Below are 16,249 nucleotides of genomic sequence, written 5' to 3'. Positions count from 1 at the left end.
CGTCACGCGTCTCTTCATTTACGTCACGCGTCTCACGCATCTCTTCATTTACGTCACGCGTCTCTTCATTTACGTCACGCGTCTCTTCATTTACGTCACGCGTCTCTTCATTTACGTCACGCGTCTCTTCATTTACGTCACGCGTCTCTTCATTTACGTCACGCGTCTCTTCATTTACGTCACGCGTCTCTTCATTTACGTCACGCGTCTCTTCATTTACGTCACGCGTCTCACGCATCTCTTCATTTACGTCATGCATCTCTTCATTTACGTCACGCATCTCTTCATTTACGTCACGCATCTCTTCATTTACGTCACGCATCTCTTCATTTACGTCACGCATCTCTTCATTTACGTCACGCATCTCTTCATTTACGTCACGCATCTCTTCATTTACGTCACGCATCTCTTCATTTACGTCACGCGTCTCTTCATTTACGTCACGCATCTCTTCATTTACGTCACGCATCTCTTCATTTACGTCACGCATCTCTTCATTTACGTCATGCATCTCTTCATTTACGTCACGCATCTCTTCATTTACGTCATGCATCTCTTCATTTACGTCACGCATCTCTTCATTTACGTCACGCATCTCTTCATTTACGTCACGCATCTCTTCATTTACGTCACGCATCTCTTCATTTACGTCACGCATCTCTTCTTTTACGTCACGCATCTCTTCTTTTATGTCACGCATCTCTTCTTTTACGTCACGCATCTCTTCATTTACGTCACGCATCTCTTCTTTTACGTCACGCATCTCTTCTTTTACGTCACGCATTTCTTCATTTACGTCACGCATTTCTTCATGTTTATGTTAATCTATAAATGCATTTTAAAATACACTGAAGTTAACTGAGTTATTCTGAATTTGGAAAAATAGGTTCTGAATGCTGAACCCACGCGCACACACACACACACACACACACACCTGAAGAGCAGCGCGTGGCCTTTATTATTGGCCACGGAGTAGAAGCCGCTCCTCGGGGAGAAGTCCACACTCTGGGTCTGAAAGATTGTCTTCTTGTGGAATTGTGGGAAATTGGAGAACACTGTGAAACTCGGAAGGTGAACCTAAAGGAGAAAAATATCAGTTACTGAAAATCCCCAAAAAATATAATGTGGTAATAAACTAAGAACAAGCCCAGATCACAGCAAGAGCGCTGAAGTATAATCCTCATGCTCAGGAAAGGTCATTTATGAAAATATGATCTCAAACACACACAATACAAACACACATACATATGTACAAGCTGAGAAACTAGCAGCATCTGTACACAATCTTCTGCATGTGACGATCATGTGACCACACATTATGCAGATTTGAGTCTGGAGCTTCAGTTCATCATCATCAGATTGTCAGTGATTTTGACTGATTTTGATTTGTGGTCATTATTTTCCGACTGGTGGAGGTTTGATTAGCTAAACGAAGGAAGCGTCGCTGACCCTCAGCATGTGAGTGTGCATGTGTGTGTGTGAAAGCCCTCAGCGTGTGTCAGTGCTGCTGCTGACCCTCAGCGTGTGAGTGTGTGTGTGAGAGTGTGTGAGTGTGTGTGTGTGTGTGTGTGTGTGTGTGTGTGTGTGTGTGTGTGTGTGTGTGTGTGTGAAAGCCCTCAGCGTGTGTCAGTGCTGCTGCTGACCCTCAGCGTGTGAGTGTGAGTGTGTGTGTGTTTGAGTGTGTTTGAGTGAGTGAAAGCGCTCAGCGTGTGTCAGAGGCGCGCGAGACATGATGACGTCACTGACGCCTGTTTCTGTTAGCTTATCCAGTATAGCACAGTGCGTTGCTAATGTGAAAAATGGCGGGAAAAGTTTCTTCCTGCTGACAAAACCCTCTCAGTCAGAGGCAAAACTGGTGGAACGACACACTTGACCAAACCATCGGTCAGAGCTGAGTGTGAGTGTGTGTGTGTGTGTGTGTGTGTGTGTTAGGGATGTTAACCGATCACCGTTTGACCGATGGTTGACCGTATCAATGTTAACCGATCAAAGTTGTCGGTAGTCGGTTAAAAAAAAAAAAGTGATCTCTAAATTAGGCTATTATAGGGCTAAACGCTACTACAGTTAGCCTTCTCATTCCAAGATCTTTTTGTGTGAAGTGAACAAATCCCTCACACTCAATTTTTCATAACTCGCCTGTTTGTACTAAATAACCCAATAAAAACATTTGGCGCGAGGTCAATGGGGTGGTGTGGCGCAATGGATAAGACACATGCCTTTGGTGTGAGAGACCCGGGTTCGAATCCACTGTGAGACACCAATGTGTCCCTGAGCAAGACACTTAACCCCTAGTTGCTCCAGAGGCGTGCGACCTCTGACATATATAGCAATTGTAAGTCGCTTTGGATAAAAGCGTCAGCTAAATGAATAAATGAATAAATGTAGGTCACAGCGTTTGGGTTCGCGCGCTCACAAGGTTTGCGAAAAGTAAAGGCTACAGGCTAAAACACTCGAGGTTAGAGCCAGGGCAGACGACAGGAATCATCATCTTTCTTTATTATTGTTAACACTACCTCAAACTAAAGCGGCGTCTCTTTGGAGCTGTCATTTTCTTAAATGAGCCGCGGCAATGTTTCAAATGAGCTTCTAACGCTAGACTAACGTCTTTATCCCCTTGTACCCAAACCATTTCGAAACTAAGGAGGCATTTGTCCTCCGATTACATACAAGCTCCTCGGCGCCGCGTATGCGGGACTCATGTTTCGCGCTGTAGGGGATTTAAAAAAAGTGACGTGAGTGGAAGAGCAGCGCAGTGTGTGTGTGCGCGGGAGGCAGAGCGGCAGAGAGATGCGACAGAGTTGCGAAATTGCTGTTATTTCAAATAGCGTAGCATATTATAAACTAATCGGTTAACCGGTTTCAATCGGCTAATGAGGCTCGGTGGTCGGTCAAGACAATTTTTAGTTTTCGCCATCCCTAGTGTGTGTGTGTGTGTGTGTGTGTGGAAGCGCTCAGCATGTGAGTGTGTGTGTGTGTGTGTGTGTGTGTGAGTGAGAGTGTGAAAGCGCTCAGCATGTGTGTGTGAGTGTGTGTGTGTGTGTGTGTGTGTGTGTGTGTGTGTGTGAGAGTGAGAAAGTTCTCAGCATGTGAGTGTGTGTGTGTGTGTGTGTGTGAGAGTGTGAAAGCGCTGAGCATGTGAGTGTGTGTGTGTGGAAGCGCTCAGCATGTGAGTGTGTGTGTGTGTGTGTGTGTGTGTGTGTGTGTGTGTGTGAGTGAGAGTGTGAAAGCGCTCAGCATGTGTGTGTGTGTGTGTGTGTGTGTGTGTGTGAGAGTGAGAAAGTTCTCAGCATGTGAGTGTGTGTGTGTGTGTGTGTGTGTGTGTGTGTGTGTGTGAGAGAGTGTGAAAGCGCTGAGCATGTGAGTGTGTGTGTGTGTAAGCGCTCAGCGCTCGCTCAGATCAAGCTGAGCGTCGGGTGTCTCTGATGATGTGTAGATGTGGAGAGTAGAAGTGTTTCTGAATGGCAGTGATGTTGTGTGTTTGTGTTGTTCATTACGCGTCTGTTGAAGTGCGTTTTCTTTTCGTTCTCTTTCAGTTTTCTGCACTATTGTAACCTAATTCTCCTTGCATGCACATTAAGGAAATTATATTTTATTTAAGAACAATTGTTTCAAAAGTTAATGCACTTTAAAAAGTGAATATCAATTAATTTCAATAAAAGAAGCGATGCTTGATCTGGTTTATGTTTGCTTCTTGCGCTCACTCGCGCCCTCTTGTGGACACCGGAGACAGTGCAGCACTGCTTCCTCTAACTTTAAGTACAGACGTTAGAATACAAATATAATTAGAATTTTGCTCATATTAAAAAAAGTAACTGTAATATGGCTAATGTTCGTTCGTTCGTGTGTGTGTGTGTGTGTGTGTGTGTGTGTGTGTGTGTGTGTGTGTGTGTGCCGCGCACCAGTCGGTTGGCCTCGTCCGCGTGCCGGGAGCCGATGGCCAGGATCTCGGCGCTGCTGTTGAAGCTCAGAGACGTCACCGCCGTCAGCAGGTTCAGCACGGCCTTCTGGGGTTTGGGCTCCGCATCCAGCAGACAGTCCCGCTGAGAGTAGATGTTCACCACTCCTGCCTGAGAGCTGACACACACACACACACGGGTTACACACATGGGTTAGACACACACACGGGTCAGACACACACACACACACACGGGTCAGACACACACACACACACACACGGGTCAGACACACACACACACGGGTCAGACACACACACACGGGTCAGACACACACACACGGGTCAGACACGCACGCACACACACACACGGGTCAGACACACACACACACACGGGTCAGACACACACACACACGGGTCAGACACACACACACACGGGTCAGACACACACACACGGGTCAGACACGCACGCACACACACGGGTCAGACACGCACACACACACACGGGTCAGACACGCACACACACGGGTCAGACACACACACACGGGTCAGACACACACACACGGGTCAGACACACACACACACACACACACGGGTCAGACACACACACACACGGGTCAGACACACACACACACGGGTCAGACACACACACACGGGTCAGACACGCACGCACACACACGGGTCAGACACGCACACACACACGGGTCAGACACACACACACACACACGGGTCAGACACACACACACACGGGTCAGACACGCACACACGGGTCAGACACACACACACGGGTCAGACACACACACACACGGGTCAGACACACACACACGGGTCAGACACACACACACACGGGTCAGACACACACACACGGGTCAGACACACACACACACGGGTCAGACACACACACACGGGTCAGACACGCACGCACACACACACACGGGTCAGACACACACACACACGGGTCAGACACGCACACACACGGGTCAGACACGCACACACATGGGTCAGACACGCACACACACACACGGGTCAGACACACACACACACACGGGTCAGACACACACACACACACGGGTCAGACACACACACACACACGGGTCAGACACACACACACGGGTCAGACACGCACACACACACACGGGTCAGACACGCACACACACACACGGGTCAGACACACACACACACACGGGTCAGACACACACACACACGGGTCAGACACGCACACACACACACGGGTCAGACACGCACACACACACACGGGTCAGACACACACACACACACACGGGTCAGACACACACACACGGGTCAGACACACACACACACGGGTCAGACACACACACACACGGGTCGGACACGCACACACACACACGGGTCAGACACACACACACACACGGGTCAGACACACACACACACACACACACACACACACACGGGTCAGACACACACACACACACGGGTCAGACACACACACACACACGGGTCAGACACACACACACACGGGTCAGACACGCACACACACACACGGGTCAGACACACACACACACACGGGTCAGACACACACACACACGGGTCAGACACACACACACACGGGTCAGACACGCACACACACACACGGGTCAGACACACACACACACGGGTCAGACACACACACACACGGGTCAGACACACACACACGGGTCAGACACACACACACACACACACGGGTCAGACACACACACACACACACGGGTCAGACACACACACACACGGGTCAGACACACACACACACGGGTCAGACACACACACACACACACACACGGGTCAGACACACACACACACACACACACACGGGTCAGACACACACACACACGGGTCAGACACACACACACACACGGGTCAGACACACACACACGCACACACACGGGTCAGACACACACACACGCACACACACGGGTCAGACACACACACACACGGGTCAGACACGCACACACACACACGGGTCAGACACACACACACGGGTCAGACACACACACACACGGGTCAGACACACACACACACACACGGGTCAGACACGCACACACACGGGTCAGACACACACACACACACACGGGTCAGACACACACACACACGGGTCAGACACACACACACACACGGGTCAGACACACACACACACACACGGGTCAGACACACACACACACACACACACGGGTCAGACACACACACACACGGGTCAGACACACACACACACACGGGTCAGACACACACACACGCACACACACGGGTCAGACACACACACACACGGGTCAGACACGCACACACACACACGGGTCAGACACACACACACACGGGTCAGACACACACACACACGGGTCAGACACACACACACACGGGTCAGACACACACACACACGGGTCAGACACACACACACACGGGTCAGACACACACACACACGGGTCAGACACACACACACACACACACACACGGGTCAGACACACACACACACGGGTCAGACACACACACACACGGGTCAGACACACACACACACGGGTCAGACACACACACACACACACACACACGGGTCAGACACACACACACACGGGTCAGACACACACACACACACGCACACACGGGTCAGACACACACACACGGGTCAGACACACACACACACGGGTCAGACACACACACACGGGTCAGACACACACACACACGGGTCAGACACACACACACGGGTCAGACACACACACACACGGGTCAGACACACACACACGGGTCAGACACACACACACGGGTCAGACACGCACGCACACACACACACGGGTCAGACACACACACACACGGGTCAGACACGCACACACACGGGTCAGACACGCACACACATGGGTCAGACACGCACACACACACACGGGTCAGACACACACACACACACGGGTCAGACACACACACACACACGGGTCAGACACACACACACACACGGGTCAGACACACACACACGGGTCAGACACGCACACACACACACGGGTCAGACACGCACACACACACACGGGTCAGACACACACACACACACGGGTCAGACACACACACACACGGGTCAGACACGCACACACACACACGGGTCAGACACGCACACACACACACGGGTCAGACACACACACACACACACGGGTCAGACACACACACACGGGTCAGACACACACACACACGGGTCAGACACACACACACACGGGTCGGACACGCACACACACACACGGGTCAGACACACACACACACACGGGTCAGACACACACACACACACGGGTCAGACACACACACACACACACACACACACGGGTCAGACACACACACACACACGGGTCAGACACACACACACACGGGTCAGACACACACACACACGGGTCAGACACGCACACACACACACGGGTCAGACACACACACACACACGGGTCAGACACACACACACACGGGTCAGACACGCACACACACACACGGGTCAGACACACACACACACGGGTCAGACACACACACACACGGGTCAGACACGCACACACACACACGGGTCAGACACACACACACACGGGTCAGACACACACACACACGGGTCAGACACACACACACGGGTCAGACACACACACACACACACACGGGTCAGACACACACACACACGGGTCAGACACACACACACACGGGTCAGACACACACACACACGGGTCAGACACACACACACACACACGGGTCAGACACACACACACACACACGGGTCAGACACACACACACACACACACACACGGGTCAGACACACACACACACGGGTCAGACACACACACACACACGGGTCAGACACACACACACACACACACACACGGGTCAGACACACACACGCACACACACGGGTCAGACACACACACACACGGGTCAGACACGCACACACACACACGGGTCAGACACGCACACACACACACGGGTCAGACACACACACACGGGTCAGACACACACACACACGGGTCAGACACACACACACACACACGGGTCAGACACGCACACACACGGGTCAGACACACACACACACACACGGGTCAGACACACACACACACGGGTCAGACACACACACACACACGGGTCAGACACACACACACACACACGGGTCAGACACACACACACACACACACACACACACGGGTTAGACACACACACACACGGGTCAGACACACACACACACACGGGTCAGACACACACACACGCACACACACGGGTCAGACACACACACACACGGGTCAGACACGCACACACACACACGGGTCAGACACGCACACACACACACGGGTCAGACACACACACACGGGTCAGACACACACACACACACGGGTCAGACACACACACACACACACGGGTCAGACACGCACACACACGGGTCAGACACACACACACACACACGGGTCAGACACACACACACACACACGGGTCAGACACACACACACACACACACGGGTCAGACACACACACACACACACACACGGGTTAGACACACACACGGGTCAGACACACACACACACACACGGGTCAGACACACACACACGCACACACACGGGTCAGACGCACACACACACACGGGTCAGACACGCACACACACACACGGGTCAGACACACACACACACGGGTCAGACACACACACACACGGGTCAGACACACACACACACGGGTCAGACACACACACACACACACACACACGGGTCAGACACACACACACACGGGTCAGACACACACACACACGGGTCAGACACACACACACACACACACACACGGGTCAGACACACACACACACGGGTCAGACACACACACACACGGGTCAGACACACACACACACGGGTCAGACACACACACACACGGGTCAGACACACACACACACACACACACACACGGGTCAGACACACACACACACGGGTCAGACACACACACACACGGGTCAGACACACACACACACGGGTCAGACTCACCCACAGGCCAGATACGAGCCGTCTCGAGAGAGCGCTAGTGATGTTCCTCTCACACAACCGTCGTCTTCAAACCTCTTCACACACTTACTGCTCTGAACGTCCCAGACGAACACCTCGCCTTCCTCTGACACACACACACAACATGCCAATCAATATTCATCATAACCAGAGTTTGAAATTAACTTTTACTCACTTCACTCAACTAAGCAACAATAATGGTAGGGCTGGACGATTTTGGAAAATAATCTAATTGCGATTTTTTTTACCAATATTGCGATTGCGATTTAATATGCGATTATTTTTTAAGCTCTTTATCTTTTCTATTATTCAACAAAAACAAGCAAAAAATCATTGTAAAATAGGGAAGGGAATCTTTAGGCACCTCATGAGCCAATACATTTTTTTTCTTTAATTGATCTGATTAATAAAACTTTAAATATTTAATTACATAATTATAAGTAGGCCTACTTATAATAATTACACATTAAAAAACTAAATTAATACAATTACATGTTAATAATTTTAACAAATATAGCTTCAAAACAAAGAGGGAAAAAAAAAATTTCTTCAGTGCTTTCAGTAGCCTATTTAAGAGTAGGCTGTCTGAACGTTTTCATCTCTTTTGAAATTATAAGATGTGGTTTGTCCTGTCTGTTTAATAACTGACTGTACGTGTCACATTAATTTCGCGTCATAAAAGCATTTTGAGATGCAAGTACATTTAACCACGTAGACTCGCTCACAGCCGCATGCTCAAACGCTCTTCGCAAAACGCACGTGAGTATTTGAAATTGAAAGCAGCTTCTGTCGATGATTTTCATATTTTTAATATATAAGCCAACTGCATTCCAAGACATATGATTCCCTCGTAGAACATTTGTAAGTAAAATACCGGCGGGCGAGACCGCGCACTACAAAAGTAACATCACGCAGACCGCGCGTCTCTCGCATCTTGTGCAATGAAGCCCGCGAATGTCCTTGTAATTCGCTTCAACTTTTCCGAACTTTATTAAAGATTATTTCTCATAAGGTTCAAGTGGTGTCGTGTGTGTGTGTGTGTGAGAGAGTGTGTGTGAGAGACAGAAGCAAGCAGATACGGTTGTTTATAAAGCACGCGCGTCTAAGTTGTTTAAAACTAAGCTCAGACATAAATCTGAAATTATCTTAATCGATACAGAATCGTTGGAGATAATCTATAACACAATATCACATAAATTAAACATAAACTGTTATTTCCTGTAGCCAGGTCTATATGTCTCGCGTGCCAAGTTGATGCTTCATCTGCAGTGCAGACTGGTTTACTCTCGCGTCACGTGACCAGACTATAATCGCAGCTTTGCGGTTAAAAAAATCGCATTTCATCATATCGCGATATTATCGCAAATGCAATTAATCGTTCAGCCCTAAATAATGGCGTGCTTATTCCTTTGCATTGAGGAAATATCGGAGATAAAAGCATTTGGTGAACAGAAGACATTTCTTCCATCTCCAGGGTTTTTCCTGGGTCAAAATTGGTCTTCGGTGGTGGCTGACCGACATGGTCATTCACACACAGCAAAGAGTACCCTAGTACCCACATGATCCGCAAGCCCAATATTGACAATAAATGTTAAATTTAAAATAAATACAAAGAAACAGTTTGTGATTTTTTTCTTATCCTATTTATTCATGAAAAAATGATCACTGTCAGGCTAGATAGTAAAAGAAAGCGAACTTATTTTATATCTATACCTTGATGTTTGTTTCTTTTGTTCCTCGTTGTTAGTATTTGGTTGTTCATTCTTTTTATTTTATTTTTGGGGGGGCCATCATAGGGGTGGGCGATATGCCAAAAATATCATATCACGATTTTTTTTTTTCAGGAAAATCACGATTCACGATTTTATCACGATTCTTTTTTATGTTGGTTTTACTATTTTGTGACTGAGCATTACAGCCAAACTAATGTCCATATTTTAAAAACAAAGCCTTAGGTAACGAAATATAAAAAATGGCAGACAGGGGCAAAGATAAAAATATTTGTCATTATTTTCTTTATTATTAAATATTAAGATCAAAGATACACATTACACATACACAACTTAATATACAAATGAAATAAACAGAGCTTTATGTTTTCAGCTATAGTAGGTGTATTTAACAGTAGCATTGAAGAAAGTAATTAAATGAACAAATATGAAAATAAAACAAAACAGACTTCACTGTATAAATTATACATTTATACTTATTAAAGCTACTATTAAAAGTTATCAGTCAAGAGCAGTGAGTGATTTTCTCTTTGCATTTTGTTGTTTTATTAACATTAAAGGAATCGTTCTCCTAAAAATTCAAATTGTCATAATTTACTCTCTCAAGTTGTTTCTTCTGTTAAAAATAGAAGTTATTTGGAAGAATGTGGGTAACCAAACAGTTGATGTACCCCAGTGAAAACCATAGTATATTTTTCTCCTATGGTCCTAAGTCAATGGGGACCAGCTATACTGTTTAGCCACATTCTTCAAAATATTAATATTAGAAAAATATTAGAAAATATTAGAAGGAAATTAATACAGGTTTGGAACAAGACAACATTAGAGTGCGTAGATGAGATAATTTTTATTTTTGGGTGAACTATCCCTTTAAGGACAAGCGGCAGCGTGTTTACTATTGCTACTATCTCTTTAAGAGCTGCGCGCGACGCGTCTAATAGGCTACACGCATTTGACAAGCAGATTTAGGCCTACTCAATTTTCTCAAGTTTGCTTTCACTTTAGACATAACCGACTTTGTGTAAACCGTGTGTATTTAACAGTATAAGCACAATAAGACTCGAAAGATAACTTAGTCCAGTATCCAGGCGCTGGTAGACAGGCCTTTAGTGCATGCGAGCTTCACGTGTAGGCGCTGAGAAACGCACGTTAGAACAGCGCATCAGCACGCGAATTAAATGTTTAACCGACAAGGCATTAAAGCACATGCAAATTATGAACCTTTGTGAACTGCAGTGTCCCGTCCCTCGGCTCAAAGGAGTCATTAGGTCGCGAATCGGACTTTAGCGGACATGTTGTGTGGGAATCCTGGCTGTTAGGACATCACGAAAGATTTGTCAACACACACAAAAAACACTTCAAACTTTTTTTTTTTTTTTTTTTTGCGTTTATTTAAAGTTATGTCAGCTGCATGTGCGGAATGCTTGACTGCAATTCACACCCAGCGCTAGTTCAGCAAAAATATTCTCCGAATGCACCACGTGAAACATGGATTCGGTCTTCCGACCTTTAGGATCAGTTGATTTTGATGCGAGGGAGAGAGCAAAGACAGAACTGAAGACGGAGAGTGCCCGCGCGGGGTTGGGGCGCTGTGATCGCTCTCTCCGTCAGTAGCCTGCTTCACTCACAAAACCCAATTACAGATCAAATAAGGCTTTGGCGGGATAAAAAGTCGTTTTGGCGGCCGCCAAAAAATTTTCAACGTAGGAAAATCCCTGCATCTCTTAACCAAATGCTTTTTAATCTCCACTATTTCCTCAATGCAAATGAACAAGCGCGCCGTTATTGTTGCGTAGTGACAAGTGTGTTCAAGTAAGCCAGATATGAGCAGATTCTGTGCAATGCGCTGTATAACATATATCATATATCTCACGAGTTCTGCGCTAAAATCTGTGCAGAATTGGTTTTGCACTAATCGAACTTCCCCAGTAAACATACGTAACGCCAAATTGGCTCGTGATTTGACAGCGATTCCCGCCACAGTTGATATTTACCTGCGTTTGGCGAGTGTTTATTTCTAACGCTGATCATAACGCATGATTCATGACATGAGAACCACACAAAAACCGCATTAGAACCGCACGAGAACCAAATGAGAACCGCACGAGAAACGCATTAGAACCACACGAGAACCACATTAGAACTGCACGAGAACAGCATTAGAACCGCATGAGAACCGCACGAGAAACGCATTAGAACCACACGAGAACCACATTAGAAACGCACGTGAAACGCATTAGAACCGCACAAGAAACGCATTAGAACCAAACGAGAACCACATTAGAACTGCACGAGAACAGCATTAGAACCGCATGAGAACCGCACGAGAAACGCATTAGAACCAAACGAGAAACGCATTAGAAACGCACGTGAAACGCATTAGAACCGCACAAGAAACGCATTAGAACCAAACGAAAACCGCACAAAAAATGCATTAGAAACGCACGAGAACCACAAGAGAACCGCGAGAGAACTGCACGAGAACCGCATTAGAACCGCACGAGAAACGCATTAGAACCGCACAAGAAACGCACGAAAAAAACATTAGAAACGCACAAGAAACGCATTAGAACCGCATGAGAAATGCATTAGAACCGCGCGAGAACCACAGGAGAACTGCACGAGAACCGCACGAGAACCACAGGAGAACTGCACGAGAACCACAAGATAACCGCACGAGAACCGCATTAGAACCGCATGAGAACCGCATTAAAACCGCACGAGAAACGCATTAGAACCAAACGAGAACCGCACGAAAAACGCATTAGAACCGCACAAGAAACGCATTAGAACCAAACGAGAACCGCATGAAAAATGCATTAGAAACGCACGAGAACCACAAGAGAACCGCAAGAGAACTGCACGAGAACTGCATTAGAACCGCACGAGAAACGCATTAGAACCGCACGAGAACCGCATTAGAACCGCACGAGAAACGCATTAGAACCACATGAGAAACGCATTAGAACCAAACGAGAACTGCACGAAAAACGCATTAGAAACGCACGAGAAACGCATTAGAACCGCACAAGAAACGCATTAGAACCAAACGAGAACCGCACGAAAAACGCATTAGAAATGCACGAGAACCACAAGAGAACCGCAAGAGAACTGCACGAGAACCGCATTAGAACCGCATTAGAACCACATTAGAACTGCACGAGAACAGCATTAGAACCAAATGAGAACCACACGAGAACCACATTAGAACTGCACGAGAACAGCATTAGAACCGCATGAGAACCGCACGAGAAACGCATTAGAACCACACGAGAACCACATTAGAACTGCACGAGAACAGCATTAGAACCGCATGAGAACCGCACGAGAAACGCATTAGAACCAAACGAGAAACGCATTAGAAACGCACGTGAAACGCATTAGAACCGCACAAGAAACGCATTAGAAACAAACGAGAACCGCACGAAAAATGCATTAGAAACGCACGAGAACCACAAGAGAACCGCGAGAGAACTGCACGAGAACTGCATTAGAACCGCACGAGAACCGCATTAGAACCGCACGAGAAACGCATTAGAACCGCACAAGAAACGCACGAAAAAAACATTAGAAACGCACAAGAAACGCATTAGAACCGCACGAGAAATGCATTAGAACCGCGCGAGAACCACAGGAGAACTGCACGAGAACCGCACGAGAACCACAGGAGAACTGCACGAGAACCACAAGATAACCGCACGAGAACCGCATTAGAACCGCATGAGAACCGCATTAAAACCGCACGAGAAACGCATTAGAACCAAACGAGAACCGCACGAAAAACGCATTAGAACCGCACAAGAAACGCATTAGAACCAAACGAGAACCGCATGAAAAATGCATTAGAAACGCACGAGAACCACAAGAGAACCGCAAGAGAACTGCACGAGAACTGCATTAGAACCGCACGAGAAACGCATTAGAACCGCACGAGAACCACAAGAGAACCGCAAGAGAACTGCACGAGAACTGCATTAGAACCGCACGAGAAACGCATTAGAACCGCACGAGAACCGCATTAGAACCGCACGAGAAACGCATTAGAACCACATGAGAAACGCACAAGAAACGCCTTAGAACCAAACGAGAACTGCACGAAAAACGCATTAGAAACGCACGAGAAACGCATTAGAACCGCACAAGAAACGCATTAGAACCAAACGAGAACCGCACGAAAAACGCATTAGAAATGCACGAGAACCACAAGAGAACCGCAAGAGAACTGCACGAGAACTGCATTAGAACCGCACGAGAACCGCATTAGAACCGCACGAGAAACGCATTAGAACCGCACAAGAAACGCACGAAAAAAACATTAGAAACGCATTAGAACCGCACGAGAAATGCATTAGAACCGCGCGAGAACCACAGGAGAACTGCACGAGAACCACAAGATAACCGCACGAGAACCGCATTAGAACCGCATGAGAACCGCATTAAAACCGCACGAGAAACGCATTAGAACCAAACGAGAACCGCACGAAAAACGCATTAGAACCGCACAAGAAACGCATTAGAACCAAACGAGAACCGCATGAAAAATGCATTAGAAACGCACGAGAACCACAAGAGAACCGCAAGAGAACTGCACGAGAACTGCATTAGAACCGCACGAGAAACGCATTAGAACCGCACGAGAACCGCATTAGAACCGCACGAGAAACGCATTAGAACCACATGAGAAACGCACAAGAAACGCCTTAGAACCAAACGAGAACTGCACGAAAAACGCATTAGAAACGCACGAGAAACGCATTAGAACCGCACAAGAAACGCATTAGAACCAAACGAGAACCGCACGAAAAACGCATTAGAAATGCACGAGAACCACAAGAGAACCGCAAGAGAACTGCACGAGAACCGCATTAGAACCGCATTAGAACCGCACAAGAAATGCATTAGAACAGCACAAGAACCACAAGATAACCGCACAAGAACCACAAGAGAACCGCATGAGAACCGCACGAGAACCACAAGAGAACCACAAGAGAACCGCATTAAAACTGCACGAGAACCGCACAAAAAATGCATTAGAAGCGCACGAGAACCACAAGAGAACCGCACGAGAAACGCATTAGAAGCGCACGAGAACCACAAGAGAACCACAAGAGAACCGCACGAGAAACACATTAAAACCACACGAGAACCGCATTCGAACCGGTGCCTGAGACTCACCGGAGTTGGCGAAGATCTTGCTGCCGTCTGCAGTGAAAGCGGCTGCGCAAACCTTCCCATTCAACTTCATGCTGCGAACCACTTCTCTGGTCTGAGGGAGAGAAACACACACACACGCGTCACTCAGCCGCCGATCGCAGGCACTGACACACAGATCTCTGTAATTCAGCTGAGATGTGAATATATGAATTAGAGATTCTGGCTGTACCTTTGAGCTCATGAGATGCAGAAACCCTGAGGAGCCGAAGAGCAGGAGATACTTCCCATCGGGAGAAACCTGGAAGTCTGACACCTTCTGCTCATTCAGACCTGACCCCCACACACACACACACACACACACACACACACACACACACACACACACACACACACACACACGATTACAGCCGCTGCAAGGTCAGGGGAAACATCATATATTGTCCTGAATGATCAGAGGAACTGGCGCTCACCGCGGACGTTAGTGACGGGGA

The 16,249-nt window shown here is 47.7% G+C and overlaps 1 protein-coding gene across 1 annotated transcript in view; it reads right to left on the bottom strand.

Annotated features, from left to right (window-relative positions):
- The window catches only part of utp18 (UTP18 small subunit processome component), a 39,215-nt gene that overhangs the window by 7,038 nt on the left and 15,928 nt on the right, over positions 1-16,249 (bottom strand). Inside the window, exons 7-12 of the mRNA XM_079878875.1 lie at positions 16,229-16,249; positions 15,988-16,088; positions 15,780-15,870; positions 8,857-8,980; positions 3,900-4,074; positions 935-1,077 (exon numbers count right to left, since the gene is read on the bottom strand). The exon at positions 16,229-16,249 is cut by the window's right edge and continues 154 nt beyond it. Of these exons, the coding sequence (XP_079735001.1) occupies positions 935-1,077; positions 3,900-4,074; positions 8,857-8,980; positions 15,780-15,870; positions 15,988-16,088; positions 16,229-16,249 (655 nt within the window). The remainder of the gene's footprint in view (positions 1-934; positions 1,078-3,899; positions 4,075-8,856; positions 8,981-15,779; positions 15,871-15,987; positions 16,089-16,228) is intronic.

This window comes from Squalius cephalus, assembly GCF_949319135.1.
Source record: "Squalius cephalus genome assembly, chromosome: 8".
Classification (NCBI taxonomy): Eukaryota; Metazoa; Chordata; class Actinopteri; order Cypriniformes; family Leuciscidae; genus Squalius; species Squalius cephalus.
The sequence above is the reverse complement of the archived record's forward strand: the minus strand, read 5'-3'. Positions and strand labels throughout refer to the sequence as shown.